The sequence below is a fragment of the Myodes glareolus genome, chromosome 2 (genome assembly GCF_982192425.1).
Source record: "Myodes glareolus chromosome 2, mMyoGla1.1, whole genome shotgun sequence".
Taxonomy (NCBI): domain Eukaryota; kingdom Metazoa; phylum Chordata; class Mammalia; order Rodentia; family Cricetidae; genus Myodes; species Myodes glareolus.
In genome coordinates, this window is record NC_142027.1 from 83626517 (window position 1) to 83651561 (window position 25045).

Consider the following 25045-nt stretch of genomic DNA (forward strand, 5'->3'; position numbering starts at 1 on the left):
GATTTTGCTTGTTCACTTTATGTGAATTATGTATTAGTGTCTGAGAGCTCATATGTGCATCTGCCATGCTGTATCTGGAAAATGCTGTTTCCTTGAAGTCATCCACTACCTCTAGCTCTTACAAACTTTCTGCCTTGTATTTCACATGGATCCCTGAGCATTGAGGGGAGAGGTATAACATAGACATTCTGGTCAGAGTTGAGTATTCCACAGTCTCTCTTTCCTATCATATTGATGAGCTGTAGTTTTTGTTGTTAAATATATTCTACTACAAGAAGACACTTGTGTTGAGGGTAGAGTGATGTACTATTCAGTGTATATACCACTACACCATTAGAATTCTTTTATCGATATATTCATTTAATAGATTGGTAGTAGTATGTATTCTCCTAGGACTCATGGTTTATCTAGCCTCAGGTTCTTGATCTCATTGATCTCAGTGTTGGGTATGCATTCCATCTTATAGAATGGGCCTGTAATCCAAATTAAAAAGTGAGTGATTACTCCCATAACATTTCTCCCACAGTTGTACCAGTGGGCATATCTTTCAGGAAGAGCATTATTGTAGCTTGCATGTTTCACAGCTGGATGAGTCTGTTAATTACTTTTATCCTCCAGTATTGTATATAGCACCTTCAAGTACTTTGAACACTACTAGTAACATGATGTTTTCATATATATTAAGAGGTAAGATAGAAATCTGAACCAAGAAGAACCAGGAATAAAATACTTTTTATAAGTATAAAATTTTTTGAGACATTCATACATGTACATAATGTAATTTGTTTGTGTACATCCCCTAATACGCTGATCAAATTCTTTTGAATACACTCCCAAAATCTGCCTCCCAATGTCATGTCTTCTTTTTGTTTATAAGCCACTGAATCTAATTAGTGTTTCCCATATGTTCATAGTGTGGGGTCATCCACTGGAGCAGAGGCAACTATCTGGGACTACACCCCTGGCAAAAATTTAGTCTCCTTCTCTAGCAGCCATAAGATATCATGACCTCCTCAGTTATGTGGTTAGGATTGATGAGCCCCTGCACATTCACTCTGGAAAGTGGACTGATTGATACTGTTTGGATCTTGTACAGATAACCAGAAATTTTGCGACTGCATGTGTGCAATTGTCCTCTCTGCTCCTGAAGACACCAAGAAACTAAACCCTTTTACCATCATAGTCACCGGAGTTTGGGGCTGGTTGAAAACCGATCTTATTAGTAAAGGTGAGAGTAATTCTTGTAGATTTTTTCTATTGCTTGTAAATATAGTCATTCATTCTGTCATCATTATTGTGTGTGTTGTATGTTTGTATATATATATTTATGTGTTCACATGTGTGTACACATGTGTGTAGGCCAGAGGTTGATGTGATGGTGTCTTCCCCAATTGCTCTTCACTTTATTAGTAGCATTTTAAATTGCATTTCAGTGTGTTGGCACATATGATCATGCACCACGGTGCCAGTGTAGAAGTCATAAGACAACTTGAAGGAGTTGGTTCTCTCCTTCTACCATGTGTGTCCTGGGGACTGAACCCTGGTTGTAAGTCTTGATAGCTGACACCTTTACCCACTGAGTCATCTTGTTGGACTTCAACTTTATCTTTTGAGATGGGAGGCCTCTCAGTGTCATGAAGCTCATTTTTGGGGCAAGATAAGTAAGCTCCAGGGATGGTCCTATTCTTGTCTCCATATCACCAGGATTTCAGGCATGCACCACCTTACAAACTTTGTCTCTGAGGGTGTATGTACTTTCTGGCACAAAAAGGAATTCTAAGCACCTCTTGGATTATCACAATCATGGATTCTGTCATTTCTCGAAACAAACAAACAAACAAAAAGGTCAAGATAAACTAGGATTTGGGCAATAGGAACGTTCATATTGGCTAGAATATCATTGTTTCATAATTCTCAGATTTGTGGGAGAATCTTCCCATCCCTCCTCTATCATTTTTATCTACCATCTATTTAGAGAAATAGGAATGCATCACAAAATATTCTATTCCACTCTGACATCTTATAGAGATTCTGTTTTATTTTGATTCTGTCTCATTTTACAAATAAGCTGGGCTTTCATTTTTCTAGATATTCTCAGTAATTTGGGCAATTTGTTTTTAGTTGTTGTTTTGAGACAGTATTTCTCTGTGTAATAGCCTGGGTTGTCCCAGAACTCACTTAGTAGACTTGAATGGCCTTGAAATCACAGTGGTATGCCTGTTTCTGCCTCCCAACTCTTGTGATTTAAGGCACGTACCACCATACCTGGTTAGGTCAATTCATGTTTTACTGTCATGTATTCATTATACATTGTACCTAGTAATATTTTCATGCACATATATAATGTTCTTTGATCACAATTCCTGACATATCCTACTTTTTTCTCCCTCTTATAAATCATTTTCCTAGACTCTTCATCTTGTACTTTAAGGATCAATTCACACTCTAGGTTACTTTGTGTCTGGCCAGCAAAGCAGATCAGTGTCTTGCTCAGCCATCATCTAGAGAAGCTTCCTCCTGCAGCAAATGTAGACCCATCAGACTTAATGTCTGGATCCAGACATAATACAAACCTTGGAACAATGATTCCTAAATAGGATGTCTCTGTAATGGGGAGGGTCTCTTGTCCTTCCTGGCTATCCAACTATCTTTGCTCTGAAATAATCACACAGTGACTATATTATTTAAATCACTTCTGCAAAGAAAAGCAGTCAAGTAACATACAAAGGTAAACCTACCAAAATTACACCTGAATTTGAAATGGAAACCATGAAAGCCAGAAGGTCCTGGATAAGTGTGTTGGAGACACTAAGAGACCATAGATGCAAACCCAGACTACTATACTCAGCAAAGTTTTCCTTAACCATTGAAGGAGAAAACAAAATGGTCAATGACAAAAACAGATTTAAACAATATGTATCCACAAACCCAGCCTTACAGAAAGTACTAGAAGGAAAATCACAGCTCAAGGAAGCTAAGTACACCCTCAAGAACACAGACATCTGATAACCCCCACCAGTATAACCCAAAAAAGAGAAAGACACATACACTACTACTGAAAAATAACCAGAGTTAACAACCACTGTTCATTAATATTGCTTAAAATTAATGAACTCAATTCACCTATAAAAGGATAAAAGTAAAAGAATATATATGAAAACAGGATTCAGCATTCTGTTGTTTACAAGAAATACACCACAACCCCAAAGACAGAATCTACCACAGAGTAAAAGATTGTGAAAAGGTGTACCAATCAAATGTATCTAACACCCTCCCACTCCCCCCCACTCCCTCTCTTCCTTTATCCCTAAGAGCAGTCAGGGTTTCCTGCCCTGTGGGAAGTTCAAGTTCCTCCCCCCTCCCTCCAGGTCCAGGAAGGTGAGCATCCAAACAGACTGGATCCCAAAAATCCAGTATATGCAGAGGAAACATGTCCCAGTGTCATTGTCAATGGCTTTTTAGAAAGACCCAGGGCCAGCAACATTCAGAGAATCCGGCCACATTCAGAGAATCTGGTTGGATCACGTGCTCGTTCAGTCCCAGTCAAACTGGCCTTGCTGAACTCTCATTAGATCAGTCCCCTTGTATCAGTGGGTGAACGCACTCCTCAAGGTCCTGCCTTTCTTGTTCATGTTCTCCCTCCTTCTGCTCCTCATTTAGACCTTGGGGGCTCAGTCCGGTTCTCCAATGTGGGTCTCTGTCTCAATCTCCATCCATCAACGGGTGAAAGTTCCCTCTGGTCTTGCCTTCTTTGCTCACGTTCTCTTTCCTTCTGCTTCTCATTTGGACCTAGGGAGTTAAGTCCAGTGTTCCAATGTGGGTCTCTGTCTCTATCTCCATCCATCGCCAGATGAAGGTTCTATGGTGATATCCAAAATATTCATCAGTATGGTTATGAGCCAAGGCCGGTTCAGGCACCCTCTCCTCTGTCCAGAGAACAATCTAGCGATATCGCCTTGGACCTGGGATCCCCTTTATAATCAAGTCTCTTGTATATCCTAAAATGACTCCCTTAGTTGAGATATATACTTCCCTGATCCCATATCCATCCTTCCTCCCTCCCCCCATCCCAATCCCCGGAGCTTTCCCCATTCCTCCAATACTCCATTCTCTCTAACAATCTCCCCTTCCAACAACCCCCTCACACCCCCATGCACCCGAGGTTGCCTGACACTCTAGTCTACTTCCAATATCCAGGAGGATAACTACATGATTTTCTTCAGGTTCACCTTCTTATTTAGCTTCTCTAGGATCGTGAATAATAGGATCAAAGACCTTTAATTATGGCTAGAATCCGCTTATGAGTGAATACATACCATGTTCCTCGTTTTGGGTCCAGGTTACCTCACTCAGTAAAGCGTTTTCTATGTCCATCCATTTGCATGTAAAATTCAAGATGTCGTTGTTGTTATTTTTTCTTTTTTTTTCCTTTTTTTTAAGTTTATTAAAATATAAAAGTTTCCATTTTTGCCCCTCCTTCCAACACCCTCTCACTCCCCCCACTCCCTCTCCTCTTCCCTCTCTATCCCTAAGAGCAGTCAGGGTTTCCTGCCCTATGAGTAGTTCAAGTTCCTCCCTGCTCCCTCCAGGACCAGGAAGGTGAGTATCCAATCAGACTGGATCCCCCAAAATCCTGAATATGCAGAGGAAACAAGTCCCAGAGTCATTGTCAATGGCTTTTTAGAAAGACTTCGGGCCAGCCACATTCAGAGAATCCAGCCTCCTCCAGAGAATCTGGTTGGTTCAAGCGCTCCTTCAGTCCCAGTCAACTGGCCTTGGTGAACTCTCATTAGATCATTCGCCTTGTATCAGTGGGTGATCGCTCCCCTTGCGGTTCTGATTTCCTTTTTCATGTTCTTCCTCCTTCTGCTCCTCCTTTGGACCTTGGGGGGCTCAGTCCGGTGCTCCAATGTGGGTCTCCGTCTGCATCACCATCCATCGCCGGATGAAGGTTCCCTCTGATCTTGCCCTCCCTGCTCACGTTCTTCTTCCTTCTGCTTCTCGGTTGGACCTAGGGAGTTAAGTCCAGTGTTCCAACGTGGGTCCCTGTCTCTATCTCCATCTATTGCCAGATGAAGGATCTATGGTGATAAGGAAAATATTCATCAGTATGGTTATGGGCCAAGGCCAGTTCAGGCACCCTCTCCTCTGTCCAGAGAACAATCTGCGGATCTCTCCTTGGACCTGGGATCCCATTTACAGTCAAGTCTCTAGTAAACCCTAAACTGACTTCCATAGTTGAGATATATTCTTCCCTGAACCCATATCTATCCTTCCTCCCTCCCCCCCTCCCAGTCCCCCGAGCATTTCCCATTCCTCCCCTGCTCCCTTCTCTCTAACCTCCTCCCCTTTCAACTACCCTCCCAACCCCCCATGCACCCTTGGTTACCTGGAACTCTTGTCTATTTCCAATCTCCAGGAGGAAAACTACCTGAATTTTCTTCAGGTTCACCTTCTTATTTAGCTTCTCTAGGATCACGAATAATAGGCTCAAAGACCTTTAATTATGGCTAGAATCCACTTATGAGTGAATACATAACTTATTCCTCTTTTTGGGTCCGGCTTACCTGACTTAGGAAAGCGTTTTCTTTTTCTTTATTTTTCTTTTTATTTATTTATTTATTTATTTATTTATTTATTTATTTATTTATTTTTATTTAATTTTTACTGGGAACCCCTCAAGAATCAAGTCTCTTGCAAACCCTAAAATAGCTCTCTTAGTTGAGATATAAACTTCCCTGCTCCCATAACCATCCTTCTTCCCGCCCCCCTCCCATTCCCCCAAGACATCCCCAATTCTCGCCCTCTCCCCTCTCCCTAACCATCTTCCCTTACTTCCACCCCCTCACCCCCCATGCACCCGACTTTGCATGGCAATCTTGCCTAGTTCTATTATCCAGGAGGATAATTATATAAATTTTCTTCAGGTTCACCTTCTTATCTAGCTTCTCTAGGATCACAAATTATAGACCCAAAGACCTTTAACTATGGCTAGAATCCACTTATGAGTGAGTACATACCATATTCCTCTTTTTGGGTCTGGGTTACCTCACTCAGTAAAGCGTTTTATATTTCCATCCATTTGCATGCAAAATTCAAGATGTCATTGTTCTTTACCGCTGTGTAAAACTCTAATGTATATATGTTCCACACCTTCTTTAACCATTCTTCTATTGAGGGGCACCTAGGTTGTTTCCAGGTTCTGGCTATTACAAATAGTGCAGCTATGAACATAGTTGAAGAAATACTTTTTTAGTATGATAGGGCATCTCTTGGGTATATTCCCAAGAGTGGAATTGCTGGGTCCTGAGGGAGGTTAACTCCCAGTTTCCTGAGAAACCGCCACACTGATTTCCACAGTGGCTGCACAAGTTTGCATTAACACCAACAATGGATGAGTGTTCCCCTCATTCCACATCCTCTCCAGCATAGGCTATCATTGGTGTTTTTGACTTTAGCTATTCTGACAGGTATAAGATGGTATCTCAAAGTGGTTTTGATTTGCATTTTCCTGATCGCTAAGGAGGTTGAGCGTGACCTTAAGTGTCTTCTGGCCATTCGAACTTCATCTGCTGTGAATTCTCTGTTCAGTTCAGTACCCCATTTTTAATTGGGTTAATTAGAGTTTTAGTGTCTAGTTTCTTGAGTTCTTTGTATATTCTGGAGATCAGACCTTTGTCTGATGAGGGGTTGGTGAAGATCTTCTCCCAGTCGGAAGGTAGCCTTTTTGTCTTACTGACAGTTTCCTTTGCTTTACAGAAGCTTCTCAGATTCAGCAGGTCCCATTTATTCATTGTTTCTCTTATTGTCTGTGCTACTGGGGTCCTACTTAGGAAGTGGCCTCCTGTGCTTATATCTTGTAGACTACTTCCCACTTTCTCTTCTATCAGGTTCAAAGTGGACAGATTGATGTTGATGTCTTTAATCCATTTGGACTTGAGTTTTGTGCATGGTGATAGATATGGATCTATTTTCATTCTTCTACAGGTTAACATCCAGTTATGCCAGCACCATTTGTTAAAGACGCTTTCCTTCTTCCATTGTATACCTTTAGCTCCCTTGTCGAAAATTAGGTGTTCATATGTTTGAGGGTTAGTATCCGGGTCTTCTATTCGATTCCATAGGTCGACATCTCTGTTCTTATGCCAATACCAAGCTGTTTTCAATACTGTAGCTCTGTAATAGAGTTTGAAGTCAGGTATAGTAATGCCTTCAGAAGTTCCTTTATTGTATAAGATTGTTTTGGCTATCCTGGGTTTTTTGTTTTGCCATATAAACTTGATTTATATGGCAAAAATAACTTCTGTGAAGAAGTTTGATGGGATTTTGATGGGGATTGCATTGAATCTATAGATTGCTTTTGGTAGAATTGCCATTTTTACTATGTTGATTCTCCCAATCCAAGAGCAGGGGAGGTCTTTCCATTTTCTGGTATCCTCCTCAATTTCTCTTTTCAAAGGCTTAAAGTTCTTGTCAAATAGGTCTTTCACTTCCTTGGTTAGAGTAACCCCAAGATATTTTATGCTATTTGTGGCTATCGTGAAAGGTGATGTTTCTCTGATTTCCTTCTCCGCAGGTGGTTACTAATATTTTTTTGTATCTGTGGAAGTTTGCTTTGTTATCAAGTATGTGGTCAATTTTCAAGAATGTTCCATGAGCTGCAAAGAAGAAGGTATATTCTTTCCTATTTGGGTGGAGTGTTCTAGAGATGTCTGTTAAGTCCATTTGAATCAGTACCTCCAATAAATCTCTTATTTCTCTGTTAGGTTTCTGTCTGATTTACCTGTACATTGGTGAGAGAGAATTGTTGAAGTCTCCTACTATTAGTGTGTGTGGTTTGAAGTGTGCCTTGAGCTCTAGAAGAGTTTCTTTTACATATGTGGGTGCCTTTATATTAGGGGCATAGATATTCAAGATTGAGACTTCTTCCTGATGAGTTGTTCCTGTTATGAGTATGAAATGTCCATCTCCATCTCTTCTGATTGATTTTAGTTTGAAGTAGATTTTGTTAAATATTAGAATGACCACACCCACTTGTTTCTTAGGTCCATTTGCTTGGAAAACCTTTTCCCAACCCTTTACTCTGAGTAGGTGTCTGTCTTTGTGGTTGAGGTGTGTTTCTTGTAAACAGCAGAATGTTGGATCCTGTTTTCATATCCAATCTCTAAGTCTGTACCTCTTTATAGGTGAGTTTAGTCCATTGATATTAAGTGATATTAATGACCAGTGATTGATGACTCCGGTCATTTTTTTAGGTAACAGAGTGTATGTGTTTCCCTTCTTTGAGTTGTGGTTGTGAAGGGTTGCTAGATGTCTCAGTTATTGTAGGCAGTGTTGGGAATGTTGGATTCCTTGGGTTGTGATTTTCCTTCTAATACTCTCTGTAAGGCTGGATCTGAAGCTACGTATTGTTTAAATTTGTTTTTATCCTGGAATATTTTGTTTTCTCTGTTGGTAGTGAATGATAGCTTGGCTGGGTATAGTAGTCTGGGCTTGCATCCATGGTCTCTTAGTTTCTGCAGTACCTCTATCCAGGACTTTTGGATTTCATGGTTTCCATAGAGAAGTCTGGTATAAGTCTGATAGGTTTACCTTTATAAGTTACTTGAACTTTTCCTTTGCAGCTCTTAATATTCTTTCTTTAATCTGAATGCTTTGTGTTTTGCTTATTATATGATGAGGGGGTATTTTTTTTGATCTAGTCTGTTCAGTGTTCTTTATGCTTCCTGAACCTTCATTGGAATATCTTTCTTTAGATTGGAAAAGTTTTCTTCTATAATTTTGTTGACTAAATTTTCTGGTCCTTTGATCCACAATTCTTTTCCATCTTCTACTCCTATTATTATTAGGTTTGGTTTTTTTTATTGTGTCCCAGATTTCTTGAATGTTTGTGATGAGAATTTTTTGGATTTGCTATTTTCTTTGATCAGAGCATTTATTTTCTCTATGGTGTCTTCAGAATCTGAGATTCATCCTTCATCTCTTATATTCTATTGGTTATATTTGATTCTGTGTTCTCTGTTCATTTACCTAGATTTTCCATATTCAGCCGGCCCTCCGTTTGTGTTTTCTCCATTGCCTCCATTTCGGTTTTCATTTCTTGAACTGTTTCCATTACCTGTTTGATTGTATTTTCTTGGTTTCCCAGGGTATCGTTTACGGATTTACTCATTTCTTCAAACTTTTTGTTATACTTCTCATCCATTTCTTTTCTCATTTCTTCAAATTTTTGTTATAATTCTCATCCATTTCTTTAAGGGAGTTATTCATATCTTGTTTAAGGGACTCTTTTTCTTTCATATTGGCACTTTTTCCCACTTCTTCTGGATTAGTGTGTTCAAGTCTTTCTGTTGTAGGGTCATTGGGATCTGGTATTTTCATGTTGTTTTTCAGATTGTTGGAGGAATTCTTGCCTTGGTACCTGCCCATCTCTTACTTCAAATGCTCTCTAATGGATCTTCTGCTACAGGGTCAGGTTCCCTTGTTGGCCAGGGATCTCACTGATAAAAGGCCTACCTTTCTGCTGGCAGGCTATTGAAACACAGGAGCTCTCTCCTCCTGGGTTGTACTTACCACCCAGTCTCAGCACCCAAGCAGGCTTAGCTGGGGGATTTTATGGCCCCAAGGAAGGGAAGAATAAGGGAAGGGATTTCTTGGTGAAAGCTGGGATGGGACAGTGTTGCATTTTTTTGAGACAGTGTTTCTCTGTGGCTTTGGAGCCTGTCCTGGAGCTAGCTCTTGTAGACCAGGCTGGCCTCAGCCTCCCTAGTGCTGGGATTAAAGGTGTGCACCTCCACCACCCTGGTCCTGTGTTGCTTTACTTGATTAACCTTTTTCTGAGTTTGTACCATTTTATGGCAATTTCTGCTGATTTCCTAGAAGTCTTCTATTTCCTCCCATTTCCCCGTACAAATAGTATACAAGAAGCTATTCATCTTAAGAAGTTTACTTGGAATAAGACATAGTTTATGCAAGGCTTCTCTGTCCCAGCTTTTATCATATCTTTGTTCCAGTTTTTCTGTTTTTCTCACCTTCTGGTACTTCACTTAGGGCACTTTTAGTAAAGTATGACCTGCTGCTTCAGGTCAGTTGCATACTTTTGACATAATTATGGCAATATCTTACCTGTGTAAGTTTCCCAATTCCGTAACTGGCAATACTTGCAGTTTCCCATCTCTATTTAATTTCAATAAAATGTAAGCTAGAGTCTGAAGCTAAAAAAAACATAAGGATGTCAGTGTATGTAGAATGCAATGTTTATTACAGATTCCCTCCTCTTTGAGCATTTACCAGAGATAGATGCATGCTATCATTGTGCAGATTTTTCTTTATTAATTTCTTAAGGGTGTACAGTGGTTTCTCACTGGAAAGGCATATTATAGAATAGCTGTACTTCTAGCATTGTAGAAAATATTGCTGAGATAAGGTCTCTAAAGTTGGTTTATGAGACCTTGATTTCATTCTGTCGCATTCCAGGTCAATAATCTTGCTGTCTTGAATTAAAAGTTGTTTTTTTTTTAAGATAAGGTATCTCTGTAACTTTGGTGCTTGTTTCAGAACTAACTTTTGTAGATTAGCATGGCCTTGAACTACCAGAGATCGGCCTGCCTCTGCCTCCCAGTCCTGGGATTAAAGGCGTGTGCCACCACCACCCAGCTTTGATTCAAAATTCTTAAATGACTGTGTGGCCTCAGACTTTTAAAATTATCCACTTGAGTCATGAGGTCAACAATTCATTGCACTCACAGAAGGATCTGTATGTGGAGCATGTTTTCTGCCTTCAGAACAGAGTAGAAAGAAAAGTTTACTGAGTGTACCGCAGGGGAAATTGGAGGAAATCAGCTGCTGGATTCACCAGTCTGAAAAAGGACCTAATTGTGGCAGTGTGGTAGTTTCAATGTTATTGGCTTCTATAATCTCATAGGGATTGGTGCTATTACAAAGTGTGGCTTTGTTGGAATCTGAATGGTCTTGTTGAAAGAAGCATGGCACTGTTTGAGAATTCCTATGTTCTGGATACTGCCAAGCATTTCAGTCAACTTCCTACAGCCTATATAACAAGATGTAACCAGCACCAAATTTGTCCTGCACAACATAATTCTCCCCACCCTAACGACAATGGACTGAACTTCTAGAAGTCTAAATGAGCCGCCCTAATTAAATATTGTGTTTTTTTATAAGGATTATGATGCTCATTGTATCTCTTTACATCCATAAAATTCATAACTAACACAGGTGGCCCAGTAATTTTTTTTGTTGTTTTTTGAGACAGGGTTTCTCTGTAGCTTTGGAGCCCCTCCTTGAACTAGCTCTTGTAGACCGGGTTGGCCTTGACCTCACAAAGATCCACCTGCCTCTGCCTCCTGAGTGCTAGAATAAAGGCAAGTGCCATCACTGTCCAGCTCAGTAATTTGTTTTTAATATTTCGGGATGTTCTAATTTATGCCATGTGAATGAAGACACTCCTGATTTGTGGGCTTATAATTGGAAGGTTAGCTTGAGCCAGTGAATATTGAATTGCAAAATAGGTAACTGTCCTGTGCAGATATGTTCAATCCTGCTTGACCTAGTTAATACAGCTCCAAGGATTGAGATACAGGCCATTGACTGTAACTCTGTATATCAGGTTCCAGATTTCAGCAGCAAACATGAGCATGTGACCAATATCATTCTGTCTTTTATCAGTAGCAAGCCATCTAAGAGTGAATGGCCTACTCCTTTTCAAAGTCAATATACCTGAAGTTTATCTTATTGATTTTAAAATATATTATTTTCAAGTCTCTTGCAAACCCTAAAATGGCTCCCTTAGTTGAGATATAAACTTCCCTGCTCCCAGAACCATCCTTCCTCCCTCCCTCCTCCCATTCCCCCAAGCCATCCCCAATCCTCCCCCTCTCCCCTCTTCCTAAGAATCTTCCCCTACTTCCTTCCCCGAACCACCCACGCACCCAAGTTTGCCTGGCAGTCTTGCCTAGTTCTAATATCCAGGAGGATAACTATATGATTTTCTTCAGGTTCACCTTCTTATTTAGCTTCTCTAGGATCACAAATTATACTATTTTCATCTTTTTAAAAAGTCCATTATTTGTATTCTCTTTCAAATTTCATTTCTTTAAATGCATTACTGTTCTAATGTCTTTTTTGTTCTCTTCCCCACTTTTTTTAAACATTACATTCTGATTTTCCCCGAGTGTTATTGATTTACTGATTTCTCTTTATATCAGTTTATTTTCTAGCCCAGGCTTGCTCCCATACTATGTACCTGAGAATTGCTTTGAACACAGCTAATTCTGACTCTGTTGCCCAGTGCTGGGAAAACACTCTTGCAATTCCTTCCAGGATGGGCTTTGACTGGTCATTGAGAAGGAAAAATAGATCAGTTAATGAGAGTCATCTAATCCATCTGGCTTTTTCTGGGGACTCATAATTGAAGAGAGATATGTGGAAGAGTTGAGTCCATTTACCTACTCTGAAGTTGTTGAAGGTGGAGTGCAGAAAGGGGAAGGAAGGAAAAAAAACACAAGAGATTTTCTGCTTTCATAGCTGTGAAAATTTATTGGAGTCCACAAGTGTGTACAGTCAATTCACAGACCAATAGGCATATCCATGAGAAGTGAATATGTATGTACTCATCAACATGGAACAATCTATTTTGCAGAGCTGTGGGAACACTTGCCTTTTGGAAATGTCACCCTCATATCTGTAAAGACATTGTTAAGCCATAAATCTTCCCTTTGAAAAGGACTTCATTCCCAGAACACCGCAGCAGTGAAACCTCTTCAGGGGCAGTGGACTGACTTTGCTCCATTTCCCCACACAATGAGGCCTTGGAGCAATGGCATTCACTCTTTGTTTTAAACTCAAATTTACTTAGAGTCAATCCTACAAAATTACCTGCTAACAGACCACATGGAAATTTCTATAGAAGACAGGCAATGAGCAGGAAGCCAACATGCCCCACCTTTGCTAACAAACAAATCTGGGTGTTCCCAGAGGTGTGTATCACAGCAGAGATTAGGAATATGGGTGAATCAAGGATTCAGGGATGTTTAATAACTTTATCAAAGCGCTTGGAATGTCAGATACTTCCCTTTGAATGCTGACTCTTTCTTAGGTCAGGTCTCCTGTTCTGGAGTACTGCTTTGTCAAATTCAACCTGCCAATTTTTGTGATTTTGATATGCATATTATTATTGTCCTTGCTGATGGACTTTTCCTACCATGTCTGAAAAAATTGGAATTCTCATGGAGATCTACCCTTACTCTTGCTCTTCTTCTTCACCTCCACTACTTCCACTACTTCCCCTTACTTTCCTTCTTTCTTCTCTTTATTCTTCCTCTGTTCCATGCCCCCTTCACTTCATTTTTCCTCTAGCATGAAAAATAAAGAGGATGCAGAAGTAATATACTTAAGTTAAATGTTTTACCCTGATATCCTTGCTTGCCATAGATGCCCTGTTCTGAAATCTGATGGGTACATGGGTTGGTACTCAAGGCTTCCAATAAAAATTAGTAATAGGGATTCTTGGAAAATTTTCTAGAGCCAGATTTCTTGCTAATCCCAAAATGGCTCCCTCAATCAAGATATCTCTTTCCTTGCTCTCATATCTGTCCTTCCTCTATCTCAACTATCGCATTCCCTCAAGCTTTCCCCAACTCTCCTCTTCTCCCCTTCCTCGCATATAAATGTTTTGAGAGGGTGTCTTATAATATGTGCTTTATGTAAGGAATTGGAAATACAGATAGGAATATATAAGTAATGTATATTGTAACATTTCTATATGTCCTATATCTTGGAATCTGGAAAAGGATTACAAGGTCCAGAATGCAGTAGCTTTCCTAGATGCAAACACAAGGTCATACACTTTAATATTTTTCCATGTCTACTGTTCCTGGTTAGGTTGTTTGTTTGCTTGCTGAGTCCAAATTTCTATCCTGACTGAATATTGTAAGAAGGAGTTGGGACAAACATGATTAATAAAAACATAATTTCTTTCCAAATATGATGTTAAATGTGTGATTTCTATGATTCCCAGATATATCTGGAAATACATTTGTCTGATGTTTTTAACTGGTGGATTTATTTTTCTTGATACATGAGAGCAAATTATTAATTTCCTTGAAATTACCATACTCAACCTGTTACCATAGCAAATTAAGCTTTGGGGTTGTCTGTAACTAGGGTTTTTGCTTTTTATGTCTGTGATAATATATAATGACCAGAAACTTCTTTTTTCAAAGTTTATTAAATTATAATAAATTTAATAAATAATTTAATAAATTATTTTTCATTTCTGCCCCTGCTCCCAACACCCTCCCACTCCCCCTACTCCCTCTCCTCCTCCCTCTCCATCCCTAAGAGCAGTCAGGGTTTCCTGCCCTGTGGGAAGTTCAAGTTCCTCCCCCCTCCCTCCAGGTCCAGGAAGGTGAGTATCCAAACAGACTGGATCCCAAAAATCCAGTATATGCAGAGGAAACAAGTCCCAGTGTCATTGTCAATGGCTTTTCAGAAAGACTCCAGGCCAGCCACATCCAGAGAATCCGGCCACATTCAAAGAATCTGGTTGGATCACGTGCTTGTTCAGTCCCAGTTCAACTGGCCTTGGGGAACTCTCATTAGATCAGACCCCTTGTATCAGTGGGTGATCGCACCCCTCGAGGTCCTGACTTCCTTTTTCATAGTCTTTCTCCTTCTGCTCCTCCTTTGTACCTTGGGGGGCTCAGTCTGGTGCTCCAATGTGGGTCTCTGTCTGTATCGCCATCCATCGCCAGATGAAGGTTCTGGCACTCTTGTCTATTTCCAGTCTTCAGTAGGATAACTACCTGATTTTCTTCAGGTTCACCTTCTTATTTAGCTTCTCTAGGATCACGAATAATAGGCTCAAAGACCTTTAATTATGTCTAGAATCCACTTATGAGTGAATACATACCATATTCCTCTTTTTGGGTCTGGCTTACCTCACTCAGTAAAGTGTTTTCTATTTCCATCCATTTGCATGCAAAATTCAAGATGTCATTGTTTTTTACAGCTGAGTAAAACTCTAATGTGTATATGTTCCACACCTTCTTTAGCCATTCTTCTATTGAGGGGTACCTAGGTTGTTTCCACAGTATTGAAAACAGCTTTGTACTGGCATAAGAACAGAGAAGTCGACCTATGGAATCAAATAGAAGACCCAGATATTAACCCACAAACCTATGAACACTTGATTTTCGACAAGGGGGCTAAAGGTATGCATTGGAAGAAGGAAAGCATCTTTAACAAATTTGCTGGCATAACTGGATGTCAACCTGTAGGAGAATGAAGGTAGATCCATATCTATCACCATGCACAAAAATCAAGTCCAAATGGATTAAAGACCTCAACATTAATCTGACCACTTAAACCAGATAGAAGAGAAAGTGGGAAGCAGTCTACAAGACATAGGCACAGGAGACCACTTCCTAGGTAAAACCCAGGTAGCACAGACAATAAGAGAAACAATGAATAAATGGGACCTCCTGAAACTGAGAAGCTTCTGTAAAGCAAACGATACTGTCAGTAAGACAAAAAGGCTACCTTCTGACTGGGAGAAGATCTTCACCAACCCCTCATCAGACAAAGGCCTGATCTCCAAAATATACAAAGAACTCAAGAAACTAGACACTAAAACTCTAATTAACCCAATTAAAAATGGGGTGCTGATCTGAACAGAGAATTCTCAACAGAAGAACTTCGAATGGCCAAAAGACACTTAAGGTCATGGTCTACATCCTTAGCAATCAGGGAAATGCAAATAAAAACAACTATGAGATATCATTTTACACCGGTCAGATTAGCTAAAGTCAAAAACACCAATGATAGCCTATGCTGGAGAAGATGTGGAGAGAGGGAAACTCTCATCCATTGTTGGTGGGAATGCAAACTTGTGCAGCCACTGTAGAAATCAGTGTGGCGATTTCTCAGGAAACTGGGAGTCAACCTCCCTCAAGACCCAGCAATTCCACTCTTGGGAATATACCCAAGAGAGGCCCTATCATACCACAAAAACATTTGTTCAACTATGTTCAAAGCAGCACTATTTGTAATGACCAGAAGCTTCTTACAAAATAGTGTCTTTGGACTTCCAATTCCAGAAGCATAAGGGTCTATCATGGTGGGGAGACTCAGCACAAGTGACAAGACAAGGATACACAGAGGTTCCATCTCTAGCACAGGCTGGAAGCAGAGAGCAAGCACAGTGGGCAGAGATTATGTCCATTCAAGGCCTGCCTCCAGGGACAGATGTTATCTATCATAGCCCCATCTCCCAGATGTTCCACATCCTCCCCAGTGAGCACTACCAACGGAGTTTTGTAATCAGTTTTAGATGATTGTTAAATGGCATTAGTGACCATTTCTTGTGGGTCACAGACAAAGGCAATGAAAAATCTGGATAAAGAACTGACTGTATCACGAAGCCCAATTGCTGCAGTTTTACTACTTCAAACAAAATACAGGGTCTCTGTAAACTGTAATGACCTTGCCTAACAGGACCATTGTCCCTATTTACTCAGGAGATCTTGTCTATTTCCCCTTTCCAGTTGGATCCATATATGTTTCTGTTAGGTTCTCCTTGTTACCTAGAGCCTCTGTGGTTGTGAACTAGAGACTGGTTTTCCTTTGCTTTATAAGTAGTATCTACTTTTGGGTGAGTAATACTGTTTTTTTGATTTTGAGTCTGGGTTCCCTCAAACAAGATGAGATTTTCTAGTTCCATCCATTTCCATTGCAAGATGTCACTTTTTTAACCACTGAGTAGTACTCCATTGTGTAAATGTACCACATTTTCTTTATCCATTCATTGGTTGAGGAGCTTCTAGGTTCTTTCCAGGTTCTTGTTATTACAAATAATGCCAGTATGAATATAGTTGAGCAAATGCCCTTGGGGTATCATTGACATCCTTTGGTATATGGCAAAATGTGACATTGCTGGTTTTGAGGTAGGATGATTTACAGTTTTCTGAAAAACTGAAATACAGATTTCCAACATGGTTGCACAAGTTTGCATGCCCACAGTCTGTGCAGGATTATTCCCCGTACTCAAAATCCCCTTCAGCATAAATCAGTTTTTGTATTCAGAAAATTTAGTATATTAATCTGATTTCCTTGAGGTTTTGTTGGTTTGGGTCTTGTCTGTGGAGGAGAGAGTTTTAGTTTCCTTTCCTGAATTTAGCGGCTTGTCTGATTTCTATGGATATCTGTTTTCCAATTGTTGCTATCTTTATGATGTTTTTTCTGCTCCTTAAGTGACTGTGGTTAATGCACTGGTTTTGGTTTTTACAACTTTCTCATATATTATGGTCTCTTTGAATTAGATTCACCTGTCAACATGATGTAGCTTAGAGTTTTCTGAGGTAACATCAGTTGAGGGCATGCCCACTCAGAATCACTAGGTACTATGGCTGTGACAAATTGTGTTGATTGATGATTGATGTAGGAAGACTCTTCTCTGAGCCTGGAAATACTCATAAGCAAATGGAGATTGACTGGATGAGAGGGAAAGCTGAACTTGAGAAAGTGACCAAGTGAGAAAAAAGACTAATAAATCTTTCCCCATATATGTTCTTTTACTTCAGTTGCTATGTTGAATTTCTATCCTAAGCTCCCATGATGATGAGTTTGTCATCTGGCAGTATCAGTCAAGTAAACATGGAGATGCTTTTGATAAGAATTAAGTCACAGAAAATAACAAGGAATTTATAAGAAAATGTGGTATAACAGACTAATGTGGTTACTGAATAGAACTTGAAATTGATGCCTTTTGGAGGACTGTTGAAGATATTAAGATTGAGATGGCAAAATTCCTAGAAATGTATACACAGGGGTCAGGCGGTGAGTGCAAAGGGACGGGAGTCCCTTTGTTCTGATAGCCGGCCTGCAGCAAGCTAAGACTGCAGGCAGGGAGTCTTCTGACCAGCGAGGGGCTCTGATCCTGTACCAGAAGATACAATGGAGGGGTAAGTGTTCCTGACTGCCACACTAGTCCGGTTAGGGAACACACAATATTCCCGCCATCCTTATCTCCCTGGCTACTCCAAAGGGGCAGCTTCCCCCAGCTAATCTCTCTCTCCTGCTACGCCATCCCAGCTTTCTGCCTGGAACCCCTCCCCTCCCCTCTCCCTTTTTCGGGGCTTAAATTCCTCCATCTCAGCCGGGGTGGGCACCGCGGGACGGGTCAGGCGGTGAGTGCAAAGGGACGGAGTCCCTTTGTTCTAATAGCCTGCCTGCAGCAAGCTAAGACTGCAGGCAAAGTGATTCCTGGATAGCAAGGGGCACTAATCCAGTAGAAGAAGACCCAGCAGAGGGAAGAGCCATTGGAGAGCATCTGAAGGAAGAGATGGGCAGGCGCCAAGGCAAGAATTCCTCCAACAATCTGAAAAACAACATGAAAACACCAGATCCCAGCAATCTTGCGACAGAAGGACTTGAACGCCCTATTCCGGAAGAAGTGGAAAACAGTGTCATTATGAAAGCAATAGAGTCTCTTAAACTGGGTATGAATAACTCACTTAAAGAAATAGAAGAGAAATATAACAAAAAGATGGAAGAAATGAGTAGACAAATATAACAAAAAGTTTGAAGAAATGAGTAAATTCGTAAATGATACACTGGGAAACCAAGAAAAAACAATCAAACAGGTAATGGAATCAGTTCAAGAATTGAAATCTGAAATGGAGGCAGTGAAGAAAACACAAACCGAGGGCCAGCTGGATATGGAAAATCTAGGTAAATGAACAGAGACTACAGAATCAAGCTTAACCAATAGAATACAAGAGATAGAAGAACGAATCTCAGATTATGAAGACACCATAGAGAAAATAAACGCCCTGACGAAAGAAAACAGCAAATCCAACAAATTCTCATCACAAAACATTCAGGAAATATGGGACATAATAAAAAAACCAAATCTAAGAATAATAGGAGTAGAAGAAGGAGAAGAATTGAAGATCAAAGGTCCAGAAAATATATTCAACAAAATTATAGAAGAAAACTTTCCCATCCTAAAGAGTGATATTCCTATGAAGGTGCAAGAAGCATACAGAACACCAAATAGACTGAACCAGAAAAAAACATCCCCTCGCCATATAATAATCAAAACACAAAGCATTCAGATTAAAGAAAGGATATTAAGAGCTGCAAAGGAAAAAGGTCAAGTAACATATAAAGGTAAACCTATCAGACTTACATCAGACTTCTCTATAGAAACCATGAAAGCCAGAAGGTCCTGGATAGAGGTACTGCAGAAATTAAGGGACCATGGATGCAAGCCCAGACTACTTTACCCAGCCAAGCTTTTGTTCGCTATCAACGGAGAAAACAAAATATTCCAGGATAAAAACAAATTTAAACAATACGTAACTACTAATCCACCCTTACAGAGAATATTAGAATGAAAATTACATCCCAAGGAATCCAACATTGCCAACACTGACTATAATAATTCAAACATCTAGCGACCCTTCACTAGCACAATTCAAAGAAGGAAAACACATACACTCTATTACCCCCCCCCCCAAAATGACTGGAGTCAACAACCAATGGTCATTAATATCTCTTAATATCAATGGAATCAATTCACCTATAAAGAGGCACAGACTTAGAGATTGGATACGAAAACAGGATACAACATTCTGCTGTTTACAAGAAACACACCTCAACCACAAAGACAGACACCTACTCAGAGTAAAGGGTTGGGAAAAGGTTTTCCAAGCAAATGGACCTAAGAAACAAGCGGGTGTGGCCATTCTAATATCTAACAAAATCGACTTCAAACTAAAATCAATCAGAAGAGATAGAGATGAACATTTCATACTGATAACAGGAACAACTCATCAGGAAGAAGTCTCAATCCTGAATATCTATGCCCCTAATGTAAAGGCACCCACATATGTAAAAGGAACTCTTCTAGAACTCAAGGCAGTCATCAAACCACACACACTAATAGTAGGAGACTTCAACACTCCTCTCTCACTAATGGACAGGTCAATCAGACAGAAACCAAACAAAGAATTAAGAGATTTATTGGAGGTATTGAATCAAATGGACTTAACAGACATCTATAGAACACTCCACCCAAATAGGAAAGAATATACCTTCTTCTCTGCAGTTCATGGAACCTTTTCGAAGATTGACCACATACTCGGTAACAAAGCAAACTCCCACAGTTACAAAAAAATATTAGTAACCACCTGAGTCTTGTCAGATCACCATGGATTAAAATTAGAATTCAACAACAATGCTATCCCCAGGAAGTCAACAAACTCATGGAAGTTGAACAGTCAACTACTAAATCACCCCTGGGTCAAGGACGAAATTAAGAAAGAAATTAAAGTCTTTCTTAAATTTAATGAAAACAAAGACACAACATACTCAAACCTATGGGACACTATGAAAGCAGTGCTAAGAAGAAAGTTCATAGTAATAGGTGCCCAAATAAAGAAAATGGAGAAAGAACACATTGGAGACCTAACAGCACACTTGAAAGCTCTAGAAAAAAAAGAAGCTGATTCACCCAGGAGGAGTAGAAGACTGGAAATAATCAAACTGAGGGCTGAAATCAACAAAATAGAAACAGAGAAAACAATCCAAAGAATTAATGAATCAAAAAGCTGGTTCTTGGAGAAAATCAACAAGATTGACAAACCCCTATCCAAACTAATCAAACGGCAGAGAGAGCACATGCAAATTAATAGGATCAGAAATGAAAAGGGGGATATAACCACAGACACAGAGGAAATTCAGAGAATCATTAGATCTTACTACGAAAGTTTATATGCCACAAAGTTGGAAAATGTAAAAGAAATGGACATTTTTTTAGATAAGTACCATATATCAAAGTTGAACCAAGAACAGGTGAACAATCTAAATAGACCTGTTAGTTGTGAAGAATTAGAAGCTGTTATCAGAAATCTCCCTACCAAAAAAAGCCTAGGACCAGATGGTTTCAATGCCGAATTCTCCCAGTACTTCCAGGAAGAACTAATACCTATACTCCTTAATGTATTCCATAATATAGAAACAGAAGAGACATTATCAAACTCCTTTTATGAAGCTACAGTTACCTTAATACCAAAACCACACAAAGACACAACCAAGAAAGAGAATTACAGGCCAATCTCACTCATGAACATAGATGCGAAAATTCTCCATAAAATCCTGGCAAACCGAATCCAGGAACACATTAGAAAAATTATCCATTATGATCAAGTAGGCTTCATCCAAGAGATGCAGGGCTGGTTCAACATACGCAAATCTATCAATGTAATCCATCATATAAATAAACTGAAAGAAAAAAACCATATGATCATTTCATTGGATGCTGAAAAAGCATTTGACAAAATTCAACACCCATTTATGATAAAGGTGTTGGAGAGACTGGGGATACAAGGATCATACCTAAATATAATAAAAGCAATATACAGCAAGCCGACAGCTAACATCAAATTGAATGGAAAGAAACTCAAAGCCTTTCCCCTAAAATCAGGAACACGACAAGACTTTCCACTCTCTCCATACCTCTTCAATATAGTGCTTGAAGTTCTAGCAATAGCAATAAGACAACATAAGGAGATCAAGGGGATTCTAATTGGAAAGGATGAAGTTAAACTTTCGTTATTTGCTGACGATATGATAGAGTACATAAGTGACCCCAAAAACTCTACCAAAGAACTCCTACAGCAGATAAACACCTTTAGTAACGTGGCAGGATACAAGATCAACTCCAAAAAATCAGTGACCCTCCTATAAACAAAGGATAAAGAAGCAGAGAGGGAAATCAGAGAAACATCACCTTTCACGATAGCCACAAATAGCATAAAATATCTTGGGGTTACTCTAACCAAGGAAGTGAAAGACCTATTTGACAAGAACTTTAAGTCTTTGAAGAAAGAAACTGAGGAGGATACCAGAAAATGGGAAGATCTCCCTTGTTCTTGGATTGGGAGGATCAACATAGTAAAAATGGCAATTCTACCAAAAGCAATCTATAGATTCAATGCAATCCCCATCAAAATCCCATCAAACTTCTTCACAGACCTTGAGACAACAATAATCAATTTTATATGTAAAAACAAAAAACCCAGGATAGTCAAAACAATCTTATACAATAAAGGAACTTCTGGAGGCATTACCATCCCTGACTTCAAACTCTATTACAGAGCTACAGTATTGAAAACAGCTTGGTATTGGCATAAGAACAGAGAAATTGACCTTTGGAATCGAATAGAAGACCCGGATATTAACCCACAAACCTATGAGCACCTAATTTTTGACAAGGGAGTTAAAGGTATACAATGGAAGAAGGAAAGCATCTTTAACAAATGGTGCTGGCATAACTGGATGTCAACCTGTAGAAGGATGAAAGTAGATCCATATCTATCACCATGCACAAAACTCAGGTCCAAATGGATTAAAGACATCAACATTAATCCGTCCACTTTGAACCTGATAGAAGAGAAAGTGGGAAGTAGTCTACAAGATATAGGCACAGGAGGCCTCTTCCTAAGTAGGACCCCAGCAGCACAGACAATAAGAGAAACAATGAATAAATGGTATCTACTGAAACTGAGAAGCTTCTGTAAAGCAAAGGACACTGTCAGTAAGACAAAAAGGCTGCCTTCTGACTGGGAGAAGATCTTCACCAACCCCTCATCAGACAAAGGTCTGTTCTCCAAAATATACAAAGAACTCAAGAAACTAGGCACTAAAACTCTAATTAACCCAATTAAAAAATGGGGTACTGAACTGAACAGAGAATTCACAACAGATGAACTTCGAATGGCCAGAAGACACTTAAGGTCATGCTCAACCTCCTTAGCAATCAGGGAAATGCAAATCAAAACAACTTTGAGATACCATCTTACACCTGTCAGAATAGCTAAAGTCAAAAACACCAATGATAGCCTATGCTGGAGAGGATGTGGGGTGAGGGGAACACTCATCCATTGTTGGTGTTAATGCAAACTTGTGCAGCCACTGTGGAAATCAGTGTGGCGGTTTCTCAGGAAATTGGGAGTCAACCTCCCTCAGGACCCAGCCATTCCACTCTTGCGAATATACCCTAGAGATTCCCTAACATACTACAAAAGCATTTGTTCAACTATGTTCATAGCAGCACTATTTGTAATAGCCAGAACCTGGAAGCAGCCTAGGTGCCCCTGAATAGAAGAATGGTTAAAAAAGGTGTGGAACATATACACATTAGAGTTTTACTCAGCGGTAAAAAACAATGACATCTTGAATTTTGCATGCAAATGGATGGACATAGAAAACGCTTTACTGAGTGAGGTAAGTCAGACCCAAAAAGAGGAACACGGTATGTATTCACTCATAAGTGGATTCTAACCATAATTAAAGGTCTTTGAGCCTATTATTCGTGATCCTAGAGAAGCTAAATAAGAAGGTGAACCTGATGAAGATTATTTAGCTATCCGCCAGGAGTTAGGAAATAGACAAGAGGCCCAGGTAACCTTGGATACATGGAGGGTGGGTGGGAGGGTTGTTGGAAGGGGAGAGGGTTAGAGAGAAGGGAATAGGGGAGGAATGGAGAAAGCTCGGTTGACCGGGATGGGGGGAAGGGAGGAAGGATGAATATGGGATCAGGAAAGAATATATTTCAACTAAGGGAGTCATTTTAGGGTTTACAGAAAACTTGATTATATATGGGATCCCAGGTCCAAGGAGAGATCCCCAGATTGTTCTCTGGACAGAGGAGAGGGTGCCTGAACCGGCCTTGGCCCATAACCATACTGATGAATATTTTGCTTACCACCATAGATCCTTCATCTGGCGATGGATGGCGATACAGATGGAGACCCACATTGGAGCACCGGACTGAGCCCCCCAAGGTCCAAATGAGGAGCAGAAGGACTAAGAAAATGACGAAGGACTGCGGGGGATGCTATCACCCACTAATACAAGGGGTCGGATCTAATGAGAGTTTACCAAGGGCAGTTGGATTGCGACTGAACGAGCACGTGATCCAACCCGATTCTCTGAATGTGGCCGGATTCTCTGAATGTGGCTGGCCTGGAGTCTTTCTGAGAAGCCATTGACAATGACACTGGGACTAGTTTCCTCTGCATATACTGGATTTTTGGGATCCAGTCTGTTTGGATACTCACCTTCCTGGACCTGGAGGGAGGGGGGAGGAACTTGAACTTCCCACAGGGCTGGAAACCCTGACTGCCCTTAGGGACAAAGAGGGAGGAGGAGAGGGAGGGGAGGGGAGTGGGAGGATGTTGGGAAGAGGGGTGTAAATGGAAACTTTTATAATTTAATAAAATTACTTTAAAAAAAAAAGAGAAATGTATACACAGAGCTTCACTAGTCATTCCTATGGGATTGAAAAGATGGGAATGTTGAGAGTAATGCAGGCAGTGAAGGTGGACTTCATAGGAGTTCAGTTGGAAATAGACTCCATGAAAAATTAAGCTATAGGTAATTAGATTATATTTTTCTCCCCCAAAATTCTTACTTTCTCCACTAACTGAAAATTGAGTAAGCCAAAATTAAAAAGTAGAGGCTGATTTCTTTTTTTAAGATTTATTTATTTATTATGAACACAGTATTCAGCCTCCATATATGCCTGCAGTCCAGAAGAGGGCACCAGATCTCATTACAAATGGTTTTGAGCCACCATGTGGTTGCTGGGAATTGAACTCAGGACCTCTGGAAAAGCAGTCAGTGCTCTTAACCTCTGAGCCATCTCTCCAGCCCGAGGCTGAATTCTAAAAGTATTGATTCTGTTGGATAGTTTTTACAATTGACTGATTCAGTCTACTATAAAGAAACTAAACAAGTCGTTCAGGAAGAAATGAAAATTTCTTTTTGGTAATGAGAAAACTCTGGGTAGTTTCAGGTGGCAGAAACTTTCAAGTAGATTGTCACCATTAAAGAAAATCCCATGGTCTAGAGAAGCAGCCTAGTAAGGTGCTCTAAGGGTAAGATGCCATCTAGCTAAACCTTCTATTGATGGAAGGAATAATCAAAGTGATTCCTAGGTCCAGAAATCAACTTCATACAA

General features: G+C 40.0%; 1 protein-coding gene across 3 annotated transcripts in view; it reads left to right on the forward strand.

Annotated features, from left to right (window-relative positions):
• LOC125399853 (cytochrome P450 3A11-like) overlaps positions 1-14294 on the forward strand; it is a 48780-nt gene extending 34486 nt beyond the window's left edge. Inside the window, exons 13-14 of one of the 3 annotated variants that reach the window (XR_015000516.2) lie at positions 1097-1228; positions 12659-14294. Coding sequence is in view for 1 of the 3 variants with exons in the window: in XM_048433453.3 (XP_048289410.3) it covers positions 1097-1165 (69 nt within the window). In the remaining 2 variants the exon portion in view is untranslated. Of the gene's footprint in view, positions 1-1096; positions 1292-7576; positions 7766-12658 lie in introns of those variants that run through there. The other 2 variants (XR_015000517.2, XM_048433453.3) reach the window with 2 other exon arrangements.
• The last annotated feature ends 10751 nt before the right edge of the window (positions 14295-25045 follow it).